This window comes from Loxodonta africana, chromosome 23, assembly GCF_030014295.1.
Source record: "Loxodonta africana isolate mLoxAfr1 chromosome 23, mLoxAfr1.hap2, whole genome shotgun sequence".
NCBI lineage: Eukaryota > Metazoa > Chordata > Mammalia > Proboscidea > Elephantidae > Loxodonta > Loxodonta africana.
This window is the reverse complement of record NC_087364.1, coordinates 22,154,777-22,176,108: the sequence shown is the minus strand read 5'-3', so window position 1 is coordinate 22,176,108 and position 21,332 is coordinate 22,154,777. Positions and strand designations below refer to the sequence as shown.

The following is a 21,332-nucleotide window of genomic DNA, read 5'->3' as shown; positions in this document are numbered from 1 at the left end:
GCAAATGGATATCCAGTTCTGCCAGCATCATTTATTCTTCCCCCATTTAATGAACTTCAGCTCTTTGTCAAAGATCAGCTGCCCAGAGACAGATGGATTTACTTCTGGGTTCTCAATTCTATTCCATTGGTTTGTGTGCCTGTCATTGAACCAGTACTAGGCTGTTTTGATTAACTGTGGCTGTACAATAAGTTTGAGATCAGGAAGTGTAAGCCCTCCTACTTTGTTCTTATTCATCACCAAAAAAATTATCAGTTATTAGCCATAGTTCTAAACTGCTCTGTCACTGACAACAAGGCTTTCTTTTTCACAATAGTGACATTTTCCCCATCTCAACTCTCTCCAAAGATATGTGAATCAACAAATAAATAAACTGCAAGGAGTACATGAGTGATTATTAAACTTAGTTTCACAAGCAACTAAACCATCTGACCATAAATTGAACGTTCAAATAGTCCAATTAGTGATGATACTAACAACAGTGGGAAATAAGGACTTGCTTTTCACATTTACCATGTTATCCCTTTTCCAGTATTACTAAAATAATGAGCCTAACAAAAAACTGGAAATTATAATACAATTTCATAATTCTCTTCAGCTATTGCTAAATCTGCTATAAAACTTACGAATTTCATTCTATTTGATGAGTCAATGTGATCTCAAGATAAGGAATATTTCTTCAGATTATTTTTCATTGTTTAAATTCTCAAATATAAATTGGTGGTCTCTGGTCCTGATTGAAAGAAATTTTGGAATGCAAATTCCTGGCCTTAATACCAGTTTGGATAATATGCCCATGTGCCTGATGATCATTTATTGTTATTTCCTGACAGACTTATGCCTCATGAAAATACTTAAGGCTTATTCCCTTTCCTAAAGCCTAAATATACACACTGGTATATTCAGGGCATCTGACTGAAGGGAACTATAGGTAAATCTGTGGGTTGGGTTAGACCAGCCAGCAGAGTGACAATCATGGGTCTGGACTGTGCATACACCTAAACATAGTGAGATATATTGGAAGTGGGATGATTGCATAGACGAGCACAACCTTGTAATTAATTAAGAAGGGAAAGAAAACTACTGCATAAGAAGGTAATACTTGGTTATAGCACCCAGATATGTATTCAAAAGGAGAGAGAAAAATAACAAGCTCTATTGGGAAGGAGGGGAAACTTTCAGCAGAACATGGTGGTGTAAAACGGAAATTCCATTCTTTCTGGACATTATACGAAATCAGCTATGGAAACATAGAAAACCTCCACAAAATCCATGTTCAGGGAAAAAAAACAAAAAACAAAAAACAAGCCCATTGCCATTGAGTTGATCCTGACTCATAGCAACCCTATAGGACACAGTAGAACTGCCCCAAACGGTTTCTAAGGAGAGGCTGGTGGCTTTGAACTGCCAGCCTTTTGGTTAGCAGCCACACTCTTAACCACTGTGGCACCAGCACGCCATGTTCAGGGAAATTAGGAAGCAAATAGTCCACAGATTCAGGAAGCTAATGACGGAGTCCAAGCAGAGAAGGTCAGCGCAGAAGCTGTGCTGGGTAAGTGATAGTGAAGGCTCCGCAGTCTGGAGTAAATACCAAGCTGGCTGCAGATTTCAGGAAACACCAGCAAAGGTGCATTCCACGAAGGAGCCTCCACAAACGGCTGGGACAAAACAACCTAAAGAATTCCATGAAGAATAACGTAAAGTCAGTAGGCAAAGAAAGCATCAATAAAAGGGAAGTGTAAGAAAAAAGGCAGAACATTCTATTTCATGATTTGTGTGGTTATTATTCATTATACTATAAACTAATGCTTTATGTATAAAACATGTTTTAAAGTGGTTTAAAAGCACATGAATGGAAAAAAGCAGTAAAACTTACCAGATGAAGAATACTCACCAGGGAACTTTGCAACAAAACCCTAATATAACCAGCCAACGAAGAAATGATGGGAAAAGAAGCCATAGCAAAAAGACTTTTCTTTGTGAGCGTTTGTTGTATACACAATAGTAGAATTAAAACTAAAAAGGTAAGAACAAATGTGAGGTTAGAATAACCAATCTGATTATAGTTAATATATGCCCAGATAAGGTGGAAATGATGCCGTTCATAAAATCTGTGAGAGTACAGGTACAGGTGAAGTACTTGGGAAGAAGAGTATGTTTGCCGATTGTCTCATCTATAATATCTGAGAGCCAATAAAGAACATTCAAAGATAACGAATCAAGTAATAGAATTATATTTATCAGTATAAAGGTATGCCATACACAAGATAACGAGATGCTGGAGGAAAGGGAAGGGAGAAGGAAGGAAGAGAAGTGTGATGATTTTTATCATTATTCATATAGGAAACTAATGGACTTGTCTAAAGAAATAAAAAAAAAATAGAGCACCATTTATATAAACTTATAATAAAAGTAGCCAATAGAACAATAATTCAAACCTTCCTGAATATCTGAAGACTACACACAATAAAGCAAAGAAAACCAACCACATAATTAAATGAAAAGCAAAATCTTATGAGAAGTCTCAAACAAAACCTATGTTTTAAAAATGAGTTTTAGATCGTAGGTCAAACCGAACCCAATCCTATGCTCTATATAAGAGACACATCTAAAAAAAGAGATTTGGGAAGTTCGAAAAATAAAAGATAAAAAGATACATGTACATACAGACTAAAAGCAGGAGACATGGTATTATTATTAGTTTTATAGGTTAAGAGATATTAAAGTCAAAAAGAATTAAACAGCACAAAGAAGGTCACTATGAAATCAAATTGTACAAGTTCCAATGAATATAAAACAGGAATATTGGCAAAACAAATAACAAACACTTCTAAATCATAAATTTTGAAATAAATTTATAAATAAAAAAGGGAAAAAATGATAGTAGAAGACTTTCTATTTTTTTATAATTTAATTTGTTGTTATTGTTGAGAATGTACACAGCAGAACATACACCAATTCAACAGTTTCTACGTGTTCAATTCAGTGACATTGTTTACATTCTTCAAGTTGTGCAACCATTCTCACCCTCCTTTTCTGAGTTGTTCCAGCTCATTAACATAAACCCATTACCCCCTAAGCTTCCTATCTAAACTTTAGAGCTGCTATTGTCAGTTTGATCCAATATAGATAGATCTTAAAAGAGCACAATGCTCAAGGCAGATATTCCTTACTAGTTAAGCTAAGCTATTGTTTGGTTTTAAGATTATTTTAAGATATTTTTGGCGTAAGGTTTAAAGGTTATCTCAGGGCATTAGTATCAGGGGAGTAGCAGAAGACTTTCAATCACCTTTCTCAGCCCATGACAGATCAAGTGATAAAAAATAAGCAAGACCAGGATTTCTGCTTTCACGAATGAAGAAGTATTAGGATTTCCCCCCCTTCTACAATCAATTAGAAAACTAGGCAAGAGGCAAAATATATGGATTTTTTTTTTTTCAGACATTAGATAACAGGCAACACAAGACTGTGATTCCTGAGAGAAGGGAAACAAATACATGAGCTCTAGAGGTAATTTCTGGACTACTGTGTGGAGCAGAGGACCTGAAAGAGAGCTTAATGCTTTTGATGAGTTGATGAGACAGAGATTGGACTTTAGAGGCTAAAGTGGCAAGAATATGCAGAACACAGTAATGGAAATTATGAAGTTATGCAGAGAATGATCTTTGGAAATTCATATAAGTGTCCTTATAAGCCCTTGCACACGTGTAGTAAGAAATCCCACAAGGCCAGCAAAGTGCAACGACCATGGAAAAACCAGTTACCCGAGAACTGTACACTGAACAATTGCCAGATCTAATATAATGCTGGAAATTGATCAAATTCCCAAGAGCCAAAATGAAGAAACTTTGTGCACTTTAATAGAGGAATTAAGTTAGTCCTAGAATGAAGGATACTTTAGGCTATAGGTTCACTATGAGTCAGAATTGACTCAGTGGCAAGGGGCTTGGTTTTTTGGTTAGAATCAACTTTAAAAAAGCAGAAAAACAAGACATGAAAGGATTAAACTGATCCATAGATAACCTGACTGCCTGCCAAAATGAAGTCTAAGTATTTAAAGGTACACAACAAAAATATTCAGCAACGTAAAATTACAATGTCCAGCACTCACTGAAAATTATAAGACGTGTATAGGCAAAAAACAAAGACAAACAAAAAACTGACTAATAACTAGTAGAAAATCTGCAGTAGAAACAGACTCAGAAATAACATAGCTCTTGGAATTAATAGAAAAGTCCTTTAAAACAGCTATTATAAAAAAATTATTATAAGTATTAAAAATATACTCAAGGATTTGAAAGAAAACATGAAACCAATGAGGAGAAAATGGAAAATATAAAGAACCAAATAGAATTTCTAGAGACAAAAAATATAAACACATGAAAGGAAAATATCACTGAATTATACTTAGCAGAAGAGAAACTCTGCGAAATAAAAGGTCAGTGAACTTAAAGACATAGTAAAAGAAATTAAAAACGAACTAGGGAGACAACAAAGAAAGCACAAATGAACATAGTACCGGGATGATGTCAAGGGCTAACATATGTGTAGTTGCAGTCCTTGAATGAGAGCAAGGGATACAGAAAAAAATATTTAAAGAAATGATGGGAAAATTTTTTTTGAATTTGTTGAGAACTATAAACCAACAGATCCAAGAAATTTAAGCAACTTCAATCACATTAAATACAAATAAAATCACACCAAGACACATCATAATCAAATTGCTGAAAATCATTAATAAAGAGAAAAATCTTAAATGACATAAAAATAGAAGGCAGATTACATAAAGAGAAACAAATATAAGAATTACCACAGTCTTCTCAACAAAATAACACAAACCAGAAGACAATCACTGACATTTTTTAAGTGGTGAAGAAAATGAATTATTAACCTAGAATTCTACACTCAGCAATAATATTTTTTTTTTCAAAACTGAAAGCAAAAAAAAAAAAAAAATCAGGCAAATAAAATCAGAAAGAACAAAATAAAATCACTTTAATAGAGGAATTAATCCTAGAATAAAATATACTCTAGACTCAACTTCAGAAATCAGAAAAACAAATCATGAAAGGATGGAGTAGAGCCTTAGATAACGTGGCTGCCTGCCAAGATAAAGTTCAAGTATTTAAGGGTATATGGAAAAAAAAATGCAGTAACATAAAATTACAATGTCCAGCACTCATTGAAAATTATACAACATGTGTAGAGGCACATGCTTTAAGTTTTAAAAGAATTTAAATCTTCTTTAAATGCTATGCTATAAAGGAAGAAAGCTATAAAATCAGTAATCTAATCTTCCACTTCAACAAGCTCAAAAAAGAAGAGCAAATTAAACCCAAATTAAGAGAAGGAACTAATAAGAGTAGAAATAACATACAAAACAAAGAGTATATAAAATCAGATCAAAAGTTCGCCTTTTGAAACTCTGAAGAAAGCTGATAAATCTCTAGCTGCATGGATCAAGACAAAAATAAAGAAGTAAAAAATGACCAATATCAGGAATAAAAGCGAGGATATCAGTAGATGGGAGTACAGATATCATAGATAATGAAGGAATATTATAAACCACTCTGTGGAAACTCTGGTGGCATAGTGGTTAAGTGCTACGGCTGCTAACCAAAGGGTCGGCAGTTTGAATCCGCCAGGCGCTCCTTGGAAACTATGGGGCATTTCTACTCTGTCCTATACGGTCGCTGTGAGTCGGAATTGACTCGACAGCACTGGGTTTGGTTTGGTTTGGTTTTATGCCAATAAATGTGATAACTCGGGTGAAAATGACAAATTCCTTGAAAGATACAAATGAACAAAATGAATTCGGTAAAAAATAGACTAGCTGAATAGCCTTTATCTAGCAAAGACATGAAATTTATAATTAAAACCTTTCCCACCAAGAAAACTCTAGACTTCATTTTAAAATTTTTTATGAAATATTTGTGGAAGAAATAATTCTAATCCTACATAAAGTTTTTCAGAAAACAGAGAAGAAGGGAATATTTCCTAATTCAATTTAAGAAGTAAGTTGGGGGACATTTAGCTCAACTGGCATAACAGTTTATGAAGAAAATGTTCTACATCCTACTGTGTTGAGTAGCTTCTGAAGTCGTAAAGGTTTGTGAGTGGCTATCTAAGATATGTCTACTGGTCCCACCCTGTCTGGAGCAAGAGAGAATGAAGAAAACCAAAGACGTAAGGGAAAGATTAGTCCAAAGGACTAATGGACCACAACTACCACAGCCTCCAACAGACTGAGGCCAGCATAACTAGGTGGTGCCTGGTTACTACCACCAACTATTCTGACAGGGATCACAATAGAAGGTCCCAAACAGAGCTGGCGAAAAATGTAGAACAAAATTCTAACACACAAAAAAAGATCAGACTTTTGGTCTGACAGAGACTGGAGAAACCCCGAGAGTATGGCCCCTGGACACCCTTTTAACCCAGAATTGAAGTCACTCCTGAGGTTCACCCCTTAGCCAAAGATTAGACAGGCCTATAAAACAAACAATAACACATGTAGTTCAAACATGTATATGAGATTAAATGGGTATACCAGCCCAGGAACAAGGAAGAGAAGGCAGGAGGGTACAGGAAAGCTGGACGAATGGAAATGGGGAACCCAAGGCCGAGAAGGGGAGAGTGTTGACAAGTTGTGGGGCTGGCAACCAATGTCACAAAACAATATGCATATTTATTGTTTAATGAGAAGCTAATTCACTTTCACCTAAAACACAATAAAAAAATAATAATAAAAAAGAAGTAAATACTACCCTGATTCAAAAACCAAACCTATCATAGCAAAAGTACAAACCAGTATTCCTAGTGAACACAGACACAAAAATCCTTAACAAAATATGAGCAGATCAAATTCTACAACATATTTAAAAGGATAGTACATCATGACCGAGATTTATCCCAGAAATGCAATGTTGGTTTAATATTTTAAAAATAATTAATTCAATTCATCATATTAACAGAATAAAGGAGAAAAAATAAGATCACCTTAATAGATGCATTAAAAAAAAATTCTGTGTTGATATCCAAAATCCATTCATGATAAACATCTTCAACAAAATAGAAATAAAAGGAAACTTTCTCAACATGAGAAAGGGCATCTATGAAAAAACTAACATTATAATTAAGAGCAAAAAGAATCAATACTTTCCTCCTAAGATTAGAAAAAAATGAATATATGTCCACACTCACCACTTTTTTTTTTTTTTTTTAACATACTGGAGGTCCTAGCCCGTGTGTTAATGCAAGAAAAAGAAAATAAAAGACATGCAGATTGGAATGGAAGTTGTATACACAAAATATCCTACAGCTATATACATGCAATCCCTAATAAAAGTACAAAACAGCTTCTAAAACTAATTAGTGAATTTAACAAGGTCATAGAATACAAGGCCAATATAAAAATAAATTGTATTTCTATATAAAAATGAAAAATTGGACAATAAAATAAAAAATACCATTTACATTAGGATCCAAAATTTAAATATTAAAAGATAAATATTTTTTAAAATGTGCAAAAAAAAATACATCAAAAACTATGAAACATCCCTGAGAAAAATTAAAGAACACCTAAATAAATGGAGAGACATAATATGTTCATGGACTGAAAGATTCAATAATGTTGATGTTGATTCTCCAATTCTCAAATTAATCTATAGATGTAATTCAAATCTAAATCCTAGCATTTTTATTATTAGAATTTGAAAAGCTGATTTTTCAATTTAAAATAAAATTCAAAGGACCCAGCATAGCCAAAACTTTGTTAGAGAATTTATACTACTTGACTCCAAGATTTATATAGAGAGTAATCAAACCAATATGGTCTAAGAATAGACGTATATATCAATGAAACAGAGCAAAGATTCCAGGTATAAATTCATACATATACCTTCCACGGATTTTTTTTTTTTCAAAGATGTCATGGTAATTCCATAGAAAATGCATTATCTTTTCAACAAAAGGTGTTGGAATAATTGGACATCAATATGTAAAAAATGAACCTCAACCCTTACATCACATCATACACAAATGTTAACTTCAAAAGGATCAGAGACCTAAACGTAAAACTAGAAACCTTCAAAAAAAAAAAAATCAAATCTTTGTAACTTTTTGTGTACTATCGAGTCGATTCTGACTTATAATGACCTATATGGCAGAGTGGAACTTCCTTATAGGGTTTCCCAGGCTGACACATAACAACAACTACAGTCTTTAAGAGAGCAGATCACCAGGGCTTTTCTCCCGAAGAGCCTCTGGTGGGTTCGAACTGCAGACCTTTCAGTTAGCATACCAGTGCTTAAACATCGAGCTGCCAGAGGTCCTTTTGTAGCTTTAACTCACTGCGGTAGAGTCAATTTCGACTCATAGGGACCCTACAGGACAGAGTAGAAATGTCCCATATGGTTTCCAAAGCTGTAATCTTTACAGAAGCAGACTGCCACATCTTTCCCTTGCTGAGCAGATGGTGGGTGTCAATTGCTGACCTTTAGGTTAGCAACTGAGCACTTAACCATTCCATAAGCAAGGCTCCTTCAGTGTAAAGTAGATGCCCAAATTCATTCTTTTGCATTTGGCCATCCAATTGTCCCAGAAACAGTTGGTGAAAAAACTATTCTTTCTCCATTAAATAGTCTTGGCACCCTTGTCCAATACCAACTGAACGTAAACGTGGAGATTTATTTCTGGACTCTCAATTATATCTCATAAGCCTATATGTCTATACTTAGGCCAGTATCACAGTGTCTTGATTATTTTAGATTTATAATAAGTTTTGAGATTGGGGAGTGAGTCCTCCAACTTTGGTTTTCTTTTTGAAGATTCTTTTGGCCCCTCTGAGTTCTTTGTATTTCATATGAATTTTAGGATCAGCAGCAAAGAAGTCAGGGAAGATTTTGAAAGGGATTGCATTGAATCTGTAGACCAATTTGGGGCATATTGCCATTTTAACAATACTGTCTTCCAACACATGAGCATGAGATGAGATGTCTTTCCATTCATTAAGCCTTCTTTAATTTCTTTCAACAATGTTTTGCACTTTTCGGAGTATAGGTTTTGCCCTTTTGTTAAATTTATTCCGAAGTATTTTATTCTGTTTGATGTTATTGTAAATGGAATTATTTTCCTAATTTAGTATTCAGATTTAATAGTGAGTTCCAGACCAATGAGATAAAAGTGTTGCATGAGCTATTTATTGGGGTCGATGCATTACAGCCGCGTGAAGGGGGCGATCCCCCACAACAAGAGGTCTTCCCAAGGCAAGAGGCAGCACAGGGAGCCATTAGAATGTAAAGTGGGCAAAGAAACTCCCAAGAAAGAGAATAAAAGGGGTGAGTTATGTGTACCTAGGTGATGTCCTTCTGCAGCAAGAAGGAAAGTCTCTGAGTGAGAGACCTCTGAAGGACAGCAGCTGGAGGTTCCTATAACTACAGTTTTATCTTATATGTGTCTAACAGGTGCTTGGTACTGTTTCACGGGGAAGACTCTAAAGTAGGCAGACTCTAAATAGCTAAAAATATGCTTGTTCAAGCTATTTTTAAAGACAATTATATGTGTAAAAATTTGAATTTGGTGCTGGTGGGCTTTTGGGGCTAAAGGTCCCAGTCTGTTATGAGGAAATAACCTGTGCCAATACACAAAGGGCATACTTGGCACATTTATATAATACTGCTGTGTAGAAATAAAATTGATTCTTGTGCGTTGATTTTGTATCCTGACACTTGCTTAATTTGTCTATCAGCTCTCATAGTATATTACTGTATTCCTCAGGATTTTATATATACACAGCCATGTGGTATGCAAATAGAGATTTTTACTTCTTCCTCTCTAATCTGGATGACTTTTATTTCATTTCCTTGCCCAATTTTTCTGGCTAGAACTTCCAGTATAATGGTGACTAAAAGTGGCTGGAATGACACCTTATCTTGTTCCTGATCTTAAGGGGAAAGCATTCATTCTTTCACCATTTAAATATGATGTCAACTGTGGGTTTTTGTAGGTGTCCTTTATCAGGCTGAGGAAGTTCCATTATATCCTTACTTTCTTGAGTATTTTTATCATGAGAGCATATTGGATTTTGTCAAATACTTTTTTAAAACTATTGAGATAATCATGTTGATTTTATCCTTTTTATATTGATCTGATGTATTACGTCAATTGTTTTTTCGATGTTAAATCAACCTTGCATCCCTGGGATAATTTTCACTAGGTTATGGTGTATAATCAGTTTGCTAGTATTTCACTGAGGATTTTTGTGTCTGTATTCATAAGACATACTGGTCTGTAGCTTTACTTCTTTGTCATGTCTTTGTCTGGTTTGGGTATGAGGATAATAGTAGCTTCATAGAGTGAGTTGGGAAGTGTTGTCTCACTTCCCGTTTTTTGGAAGAGTTTGTGAAGAATCGGCATTAATTCTTCTTTAAATGTTTGTAGAAGTCACCGGTGAAGACATCTAGTCCTGGATTTTTGTTTGTGGGAAGTTTTAAAATTATTAATTCAACGTATTTACTTGTTGTAGATCCACACAGATTTTTTTTTTTTAATTTCTTCTTCTGTCCTCTATTATATCTGATAAGAAATCAGCCGTTAATGTTATTGGAGTTCCCTTACACATGCTGAGTCATTTTTCTCTTGCTACTTTTAAGATTTTCTCTTTGTCTTTCAGTATTTTTACTAGTATGTGTCTGGATGTGGTGCATTTATCTTACTCAGAGTTGATTAAGCCTCCTCGATAAATGTTTTTCCTGATTCATCCTCTCTCTCCTCTTGTTCTGGTACTCCCATTATTCATATGTTGGTGTGTTTAAAGGTTTCTCACATTTTCTCTGATACTCTACTCATTTTTCTTCATTCTATTTTCTCTCTGAACTTCGGATTGAATATTCTCTATCAGTGTATCTTGAAGTTCACTAGTTCTTTCATCTTCCATTTCAAATTTACAGCTTAGCCCCTCTAAGAATTTTTCATTCAGTTTTTGTACTTTTCAACTCCAGAATTTTTGTTTCTTTATTATAATTTTTACCTCATCATTGATAATTTTTATTTGATGATCCATTGTCTTCATACATTTAAGCATGATTTCCTTTAGTTCTTTGAACAAATTTATAGAGGTTATTTTGAACTCTGTCTATTAAATTTGATATTTGGGCTCTCTTACAGGCAGTTTCTTTTGCCAATTTTCCCATTACACTTTCTGTTTCTTTGCATGTCTCATAATTTTTTGCTGAAAACTGGACATTTTAGGTACTATATTGTAGTAACTCTGATATTGATTCCCCTCTCCTTCAAGGCTTATATTTGGTGTTGTTTGCTTATTTGTTTTGTGACTTGGCTAGACTATTTTAGTGAAATCTATATCCCCTGCAGTGTGAAACCTTGGTGTTTCTCTTGGAAGGTACAGCCTAGGGTGAGTGCACAATTATCCTGGTGTGACAGTGGTCTTAGCCAGGCTCTCTTTGACATTTCTCCTAATCTCTCTGTTAAGATGTCTGTCTTATTTGGTATTACACCCAAGCATTAGGCTCTACTAAGTACTGGCAGATTGCTCTGCTGTTTTGACAATGTCCTGGGTCATAAATTGGTCTGAGCCAATTAAATTCAGGCAGAAGTATTTTTGATGCTAGTCTCTGAAGTTTGTTCTCATCCTAGGAGAACTCTTCTTAGCTGTCTCTTTCCCTGTTACTCTCTAGTAAATTAGCCGGCTAATGGTTTAGCTTATTGCTCTCAGTCAAGAGGAGTTATTGCTTTTGAGAGCATCCTTACACTTGAACTTCCCCACATTTTGTTTCAAATAAAATCATTTCCATTGGGAAGAACTTTGGAGCTCTCTTATGTACAGCCTCCCCCCACTGGAAAAATGTCTGGTCAACTACTCTTGGTGCTGAGCAGGTTGGTGACCTCTGGTATTCTCAGCTTGTCTCTCCCAGCAAGGAACCTCTGCCCTACAAGTGAGCTGGAATAAGGACAATCAGGGCCCCAGTATTCTCAATTTGTCATGTCTTGGGCAGAGCCTCCGTTGTATGAATATAAGCTGGCTGGAGAAAGGGAGCCTCCAACCTTGCAGTCACATTCACCAAAAATTTAGCCTCTTCAACATGGAGTTGGAATGGAAGAGAAATGCTGATGGTCTGCCCCTCCTCATGAGATATGGTCACTCTTGATTTTGATCTGAGAAGATGAGGAGCCCCATATTCTTGGCAGCACCTGTCTGGAGCAGAACTTCCATCAAACTAAGCTGTGCTTGGGTAGGAGGGGAAGAGGGTGTGGCTCATGGATCAATTGTGTCAGACTCTCATTGTTCAGTTGGTGTTTTTGAATACATATTTCTTCATTTGCTCTATGCCTTTAGGACAATTTATAGATAATTTATAGTTTTTTTTTTTAATAGTTTTTGCCAGCTTTGCTTGTTTCATTGAGGCATGGGTCCACAGAACTGCCATCCCAGAATTGGAATTAAGTCTTCCTAAACTTCTGACTTTGCTGTTTTTATTGTTGTTACGTGAATATTTTGATTATTTCTTAGAAGGGAGGCCCTGAGCAATGTAATGGTGGATTCATTCCTTTAAATACAAATAAACACATACAACTCAAACTCATTTTTTTCTGTTGAATATATCCAAGATAAAGGACATGTTGCTAGAAAGAAGCAATAAAAATTAAATTTCGTTTTAGAAAAATGACTATACACTAAAACCTGTGAAAGCTGGAACTTGTGTAAGGCAGAAAACTGTCAGAGAAAGAAACCTCAAATATTTTCCACTAAAATGAGTGATAGAAAAGTGGTAAGACTATACCCTGTCAAATGCGAAACTCTTGTCAGACCCGGGAAAACAAGGCAGTCCCATCGAGTTCCAGCTTTCACAGGTTTCACTGCAATTTATAGCTTAATTTGTAGCTTGTTAAAATGTGAACCCATTTCACACAATAAAATATTTCATATATCCTGGTTCTGGATGTATTAGGCCCCAGTTGGCCTGGAGAAAGACTTTACACAGAATGACATTTGGAAAATTGATTATCAGAAAAAAGAGACTATGTCAGCATGTGATAAGGTTAAGTTCCTATATGATCTTGTGTTACAGTCTAAATTTAAGCTTAAGAAATGGAAACAAGACATAAAGTAGTCATAAGTTTCAAACTTGCTAACAGGAGACATCCATGCTCCATCAGAAATATTATTCCCTCCATCAGACTTCCTTACTCAAATATATATTTAGAGATTAACAATAAAAGCACTAGTCCTCAGTTTATACATATCAGAGACAAAGAGAATGGGATCTAAGGGTCAGCTATTAAATGTCCAAACTATAATCTATTAACGATAAACCAAACCAAACCCAGCGCCGTCAAGCCAATTCCGACTCATAGCGACCCTATAGGACAGCGTAGAACTGCCCCATAGAGTTTCCAAGGAGCGCCTGGTGGATTCAAACTGCCAACCTTTTGGTCAGCAGCTGGAGCACTTAACCACTAGGCCACCAGTGTTTCCCTATTAATGATAGGAATGCCTAATATTAGATTTAGATAACTCTTTGGTTTTCTCTAAATTCTGTTTATGTGTTCTCCAGTTATTTCTGGGGGCACACACACACACTTGTAAAAACATTTACTCTGGTGAGAATCATATTTTTTTGTTTTGTTTTGTTTATGCAGATATTTGAAACAACGAACTTATTACCATGCGCCAGCATTTGTTTGGGCAACCAGAAGAGAATGAAGGAGTGAACCAAAGCATTCATACATTCAATCCAGAATACCTAAAAGAAAATAAACCAAGAAAGTCATAGTAGTACCACAATACCTTGACCTTGGTCTAAATCTAAAAGTATGTGGTATTGTAAAGTGTATTTGCTGCGTGTAACACAGTTACAAAACTAAAATGTTATTCATGAAAACTGAAAAAAATATCATTTCTTTATTCAACTTTGAAAAGAAATGACTGAAGTTATAGGATATCATTTGAGAAAAAAATTTATTAAGTATGAAACTCAAGTGTAATATATTTGTCATAAAAATTATGAAAGCTGAAATTATCCAGAACCAGAAATAATTTTAAAAGAAACTATAAAAATATTTTAAATGTTTAAATTATAGTACTTTAAATACAATTTCATACTACATTTTATATGATACCTCTGATCCTTTACCCCTACACTCTGACACTGGTCACAATATTTTTTTTAAAATCCCTTGTGCTTCGTATGAACAGATCATGCACAATTTTCTTAAAGAAAATATCGATAATATAAAATCTCTGGAATCAATCAAACAAAGGCACACACAGGTTAGGAGATGATAAAACAATAAAAACACAATTCTTTGTTCTTTCAATTCTAAATACACCAGTTATTTTCATACTTCCCAAGAAAACTAATAATTAAAGGACTAGAGAAGAAAAGAATGTGTAAACATATCTGACCTGTGACCTAGAATTTTCCTGGAGTAAGGCAGTTCTTAAGAAAAAATGTAAGACAGTGATTCAAAAACAAAGTTAATGCCAGATTGGAAAACAAAAGGATTTGTGGGATACCCGCTAGAGGACATAGAAAGTTCTCCCCTCAATAGTGGAGAATAATTACTACTAGACTTAGTGCTCCTTTGATGCCTAACAAATTATAAAAGCCAGACCCAAAAGGATCAAACTGTTTCCAATTAACTTGCTTGTGTCCCAGAACAAAACTAAAGAATATTTGTAGGAATACAAGTATTTCCAGGACTTAACACGGTAGAATTCACAATGTAAAGCATCCAATCAAGAATTATCAGGCATGCAAATAAGCAGGAAAATACAACTCAGAATGAAGAGGTAAATAAATCAATTAAATCCAACCACAAACTGACACCGATGTTAGAATGTGCAGGCAAGAATAACTGTTGAAACAGTTATTATAACTGCACTCCATATGTCCAAAAAGTTAAGACAGGCATAAAAAAAAAAAAACTGTTGCCGACAAGTCGATTCCAACTCATAGCCTAGAAGATAAAAAAACTATCCAAATAGAAATTTTAGAGATAAAAACTACAATGTGTGAGATAAAAAATACACTGAATGGAATTTTTGGCAGACTAGACATGGCAGAGGAAAAAAAATAATGCCTAATTAAATATTTCAGAAATAAACTTGAAGACAAAGAAAATTATCCAAAATGAAATAGACAGGAAGGAGAATTTAAAAATCATTAACAAAAGCTCAGGTTCAATGAGGTTTTAGACAACTTCAATCAACTGAATATGTGTTACTGGAGATACAGAAGAAGAGGAAAGAACAGGTCAGAAAAAATATTTGAATAAATAATGGCTGAAAATACCCCAAATTTGATGAATATTGTAAACTAGGGTTCAGCAAACATTTTCTGTAAAGGGTCAGATAGTAACTGTTTTAGTTTTTTGGAGGGTGCGGGGCATGTGGTCTCTACTATACCTACTCAACTGTGCTATTGTAGCAATAAGTCAGCCATAGACAATTTTTAAATTAATGAAACTCAATTCCTTGGGTAAGATAAACCAGAAGAAAGAAGGCACAAGGCTTTATTTCTTGTATTTTTAAAATTGTTTTTCCTAAAGCATCAGAAAGGGAAGGCCCAAGTTATATTTGAAGTCAGTTTGAGATGAAGGACTGAAAATAACTTTCTGTTTACCTTTGTGTTGAAAATTTTCTCATCTTGTGAAATTGAGTACAGTTGTGGATACTTGAGCAAGCTCTTCTGACTGCAGCACTGTTCAAAGATTCCCAGAGTAAAAGGTGGCAATGAAGTGAAAATCTGTATAGAAAACAAGGACCTATTAAAACAAGTTTTTAACCGTTCCCTGAGTTACTAATATTGAGTTACTAATGTGAATTTCCTGGTTTGACAATGTACTACGCCTGGGTGAAGGGCACGCAGAACTCTCAACGATTTTTGCAACTTCTGTTGAGTCTTGAACTATTGAGTCACATAGATTCAAACAAATCTACCAAATCATGACTTAGTTTTTCTGATTGATCCAATCTTGGAGTCAATGAATCATAACATTTTATTTTGTTGTGTTTAATGAGCACAAAATGAGTAAATTGTAGATAGTTACAGAAAAGGCGTAGTATTGGCCAAAAATTTATTGGGAATTTATTGACAATATGGGCATCTGTCTCCCTCCTATGAACCAGATCTTATTCACTTGCCAGTACCGGGCACATAGTGTTGTTATCGTTGTTAGCTGCCTTGAGTCATCCCTCAACTCATGGCAACCCCACATGTTACAGAGTAGAACTGCTCCATAGGGTTTCCTTGGCCTTAATCTTTACAAAGACAATTTGCCAGGCCTTTCTTCCACAGAGCCACTGGGTGGGTTTTAACACCCAACCTTCAGTTAGCAACAAATAAGCTCCTTTTGGGGAAGCCTGGGAGAAAGATTAACAGTATAAATTTTTGGCAGTGTAGTGGGGTCATTCCTCAAGAGGACCCAGCCTCCACTCCATTCAAGGGGTAGTGAGTCTGTAAACCGGCTCAAGTCTGGGGATTGATTGAGGGGCCGTGACTCTCTATTCTGGTGATTCGCTTGACCTAGAATTCTTCCACTTGTACAGATCAAGTACATATTAAGTAGATTTCCCATCTATTTCACTCTTAGGGACATCATGACTAAGTAGCCAAAGTTATAAATCCATACAAGTCAGACTATTCTGATTACTGCTTTTACTCTTTTGTCAAATTACGGTAACCACGCCCACCTTGTCTTTGTCTATTGAGTGCCGCCACTTGGCCCCTACCACCCAGGGATCGAATAGGCCCCATTCTGGTTAAAACCAAAACCAAACCCAGTGCCGTCCAGTCGATTCCAACTCACAGCAACCCTATAGGACAGAGTAGAACTGCCCTATAGAGTTTCCAAGGAGCACCTGGCGGATTCAAACTGCTGACCCTTTGGTCAGCAGCTGTAGCACTTAACCACTACACTACCAGGGTTTCCCCATTGTAGTTAGGTGTCCTAAATCAATTAAGGGAGTTCCCACTGTCTAACCTGGCTTACATAAAATAGCAATCACATCAGTCTTCAAAGATGCTGGGATTCCCTTCACAAATTTATTTCTCACCATTGTCCTATGGGCACCCCATGGGTGGGTCTGTGGGTCCAACCTGATAAATCCACTCTAACATGTTTTTTAACATGCCAGTTTCCTTATGTCTTTGGATATCTTTTTCTACAGTATACCTAGGCAGGTCTCGTACTTCAACTTGACTTAGTGTAGGACACCGTGTTATCTGTGCTTCAGTAAATCAACCAAACAAGCCATTAAGTCCTTTTCTAACCTCTCAGGCTGAAATGCTGAATGAAGAGTCTGCATAATGAGGCCATATCAATAAACTCAGACTGACTGAATTTGATGTTCCTTGCACCATTATCCCACACCCTTAATGGCCATTGCCACACATATTATCCAGTTTTTGGTTTGTATATATTAGAAAAAATCAAGCAGTTGTTTTGGAGTGTAGCATACCTCCTCCTGGGTCACACTTTGTACTTCACCTCTTGGGGCTCTCAGAGACTTGAGACTAGTTATAGGCCATGAGCAAAAATGGGTGGCGGGGTAGGTCCTAAGGACACGCAGCAATGTCTTGAAGGGCTTCTTTCTCAGGTGATGCCCTAGGCAGTGCCCTAGGACGTGCCCCAGGCACTATCTCAGACAAGGACCCTTTAGACACAGCTAAGGCTCATGCAGTTGTGAAGGCTGGCAAGTCCCAAATCTGTGGATCAGGCATCAGGCTGGAGATTCTCCGGACTCATGTGGTTGCAGGAGCTGATGAACCCAAAATTGCTGGGTCAGATGGCAAACTGCTGGCTCACAGGGCTGTGGGAACTGTCAAATCTTAAAATGTACATGTCAGGCAGCAGGCTGCTGGCTCATGTCACAAGAACCAGAGGTCAGAGGATGATGAGTTGGATGCAGGATTGAGAGATGGTGAGCTTTTCCAGAATGCCCATTTATATTGGATGTAGGCCACAACTCCCCTTTTAACTGATTGGCTGCTCATGTCAGATCTCAAAATACACAAGATCTGCCAAATCACTGACAATCACTGCCAAGCCAAGTTGACACATAACCTTAATTACAATTACCGTTGTTGTTATGTGCCATCAGGTTGGTTCTGACTCATAGTGATCCTACATACAACAAATAAGGAAGACCAAAGAAGAATTGATGCCTTTGAATTATGGTATTGGCGAAGAATACTGAATATACCATGAACTGCCAGAAGAATTGACTCGACGGCGATGGGTTTGGCCAGAAGAAGGAACAAACTGATTTTTGAAGATGTATAGCCAGAATGCTCATCAGAAGCTAGGATGGCGACATGTTATCAGGAGGGACCAGTCCCTGGAGAAGGACATCATGCTTGGTAGAGCAGAGGGTCAGCGAAAGAGGAAGACCTTCAACCAAATGGACTGACACAGTGGCTGCAACAATGGGCTCAAGCATAACAATGATTATGAGGATGGGGCAGGACCAGGCAGTGTTTCGTTCTGTTGCACATGGGTTCACTAGGAGTGGAGACCGACTCAATGGTACCCAACAACAACAACATTGGTTTATTAGCTATACCTTTCTGTTTTAGTTTCTAGCTGGCCTTTAAACTTTACAGTATCAACATGTAACGTATCAAAAAGTTCAAATATTATACCACTTCATATAAAATTCAAGAACTTTATAACAGTATATTTCAATTTCCCTTCCCATTCTTTATACTCTTGTTATCATACATTTTAATTCTACATAAATTATAAATCCCATAATATATTATTATTTTTGCTTTAAACAGTCAAGTATCTGTTAAAGAGACTGAAAATGGGGTAAAGGTCCTTTATATTTGTCCACATAATAAACATATCTTTGCATAAATACACTTTCTTCCTGATATACAGGAAGTCATCAACTTATGACAGAGTTCAGTTCTGATGATTCCAGCATAAATCAGTTGTAATGTAAGTTGAATACTTTTTTTCAGTTTTCATTATTGTTGCCTTTTATCACCAGTATCTTTATAAATCCGATCTTTGAACACCTGCCAGTGAACATCTGAAAATGATGCCATCAGCAAATTATGCACTACAACATCGTGTGTAGTATATATTACTAACAATAATATGACCTGCCCCCACCCCTAAAAAAAGCAGTCTTAAGTGAGGTTCTTCTTAACTCAAATATGTTGTAAATCGGTGACTACCTGTATTTTTTCTATTGCTTGAAGAACTTCCTTTAATGTTTCAGGTAGTGCAGGTCTTTTGGTGAATTCTCTCAGTTTTCTTGGTTTGAATAGGTTTTTATTTGGCCTTAAATTCAGGAAGATATTTTTGCTGGATATAGAATTCTGGAATAATGGATATTTTCTTTCAGGAACATTAAAGATATAATTCCACTGTCTTTTGGATTGTGTGGTTTCCGATTAGAAATCTGCTTTTATTCTAGCCTTTGTCTTCTGTATGTAATGTTTTTTCTCAGGCTGCTTTAAAGGCTATTCTTTCAGTCAATGGTTTTCAGCAATTTGATTATAAAGAGTATGTGTGTGCTTTTCTTTTAGGCTTATTCTTCTAGGGCTTTATTGAGATTCTTTGAACTGTGGGTGTATAGTTGTTTTTTTTTTTAATCAAATCTGACATTTTCAACCATATATTTTTTCTGCCTCATCTTTCTTTTGAAATGCTAAGTACATGAATATTAGAATGCTCGATATTTTCCCAGAGCAAAATGAGGCTCTGTTCATTTTTTCTTTTCTTTCTCTCTCTCTGTGCTTCTTTATTGCTATGTATTTATATTTACTGATCTTTTTACGAAGTTTCTAATCTATGAGTCAGAATCATCTCGACAGCAACAGCTGTGGTGTAATCTACTCTTGGTCCTTTCTAGAAAAATTTTCATCTCACATATTGCATTTTTCATATCACAAGGCTCCATTTGGTTCTTTTCTATATCTTCCATTTCTCTCCTCATTATATCCAGGATTTCCTTTATATCCTTGGCCATGTTTATAACATTTATAACAGCTGTTTTAAGATCCTTATCTACTCATTTCATCATCTTTATAATTTCTGGGTCTGTTCTTATTTATTTTTTCACCTGATTATGGATCTTATTTTTCTGTTTCTTGGCACACTTGGTTTTATTGAGTGCTGAAACTGTGACTTTTGTGTAGTTGGGTGCTGGACTTTGTCCTTTAAATATGGAGTGGCTGTCTTCTGCCATGCAGGTAACTTGCAAATAAGTTGAATATTTTGGAGGCTTGCTTTTAAGTTTTGTTATGAAGGCCCCAGGGTTGCTTTGTTATGGGATTAATTTATCCTTATTATTAAAAATGTGGCTCGTAGAAGGAATTTACCCAATGTCCTGTGTAATAGGAGTTCTTTCTGCTCTGGCTAGTGGCAATACAAACTTGGATCCTTATAAGAGCTCTAAAAATTTTTCAGCCTGCTGCTCTCTGGTGGTTCTTTCCTCAGCTTTGTATAGACTTTTCTCATGCACACACAGGTCAGTCCTAAGCCAAAGGCTCAAGGGGAGCCCTCTGCAAATTTCTAGAGCTTCTGTTTATTTCGCTACACCCTCCCCCCTCAAGTAAGCAGACAGAGTCTATCTCTGGCATTGCCAGTAACTACTTGAAATGTCCTGGGCAACAGTTATTTTGTATCTGTAAAATGTACATGTAATGGGATGAGATTTAGTAACTCAATGAATATTAATAAGTATAAGTCATCATATTTTATTCTTTGTTGTTCCATAATTTTTCCCACTGTAGCCCCATCTACTACTAGTAAAAAAACCTGATGTCTGTTTCCCTTTATAAAAAATAAGATTCTATCGATTAATATCCGTAGCATATGCATTCATAGTGATTTTTCTAGCACAGAGGACAGGGTCTGCCATTCTCTGCCCCAGTCTCTTATGAAGCTTTGAAGAAAATTGATCAGTATTGTCATCTGTGACCAAAAACCTGGTAGAAGCAGCTCTATGGATGACCTCAGACTCATTGGTGAAGGATTCTACCCAAATCAGTCTATCATTGAACACACACTGTGCATGGTCATAGCACCAGGCATTTTTCCATTACTGGACACTCAGTGACTTCTGTCCTTTGACTTCTACCTGTGCTTTCTGTTTCAGAATTTATGCTTCTAGAAAACAGAGTTTTAGGGGTTAGAGCACAGAACATACAAAAAATATTGTGATTGTGGTAATACAATGTAGGAGAGGGGTTGTGTTACAGTCTCTGAGAACATCATTTTTATGCTAGGTTTCCCTAATTTCCAATTCTCAAAGTGGAATAATAATACAACAAAAGTAAAACAAAAAGAAAAAT

At 35.9% G+C, this 21,332-nt stretch overlaps 1 protein-coding gene across 1 annotated transcript in view; it reads right to left on the bottom strand.

The window, feature by feature from the left end:
• LOC100665810 (phospholipid-transporting ATPase IB) overlaps nucleotides 1-21,332 on the bottom strand; it is a 267,082-nt gene that overhangs the window by 13,486 nt on the left and 232,264 nt on the right. Inside the window, exons 29-30 of the mRNA XM_064275196.1 lie at nucleotides 15,645-15,767; nucleotides 13,685-13,763 (exon numbers count right to left, since the gene is read on the bottom strand). Of these exons, the coding sequence (XP_064131266.1) occupies nucleotides 13,685-13,763; nucleotides 15,645-15,767 (202 nt within the window). The remainder of the gene's footprint in view (nucleotides 1-13,684; nucleotides 13,764-15,644; nucleotides 15,768-21,332) is intronic.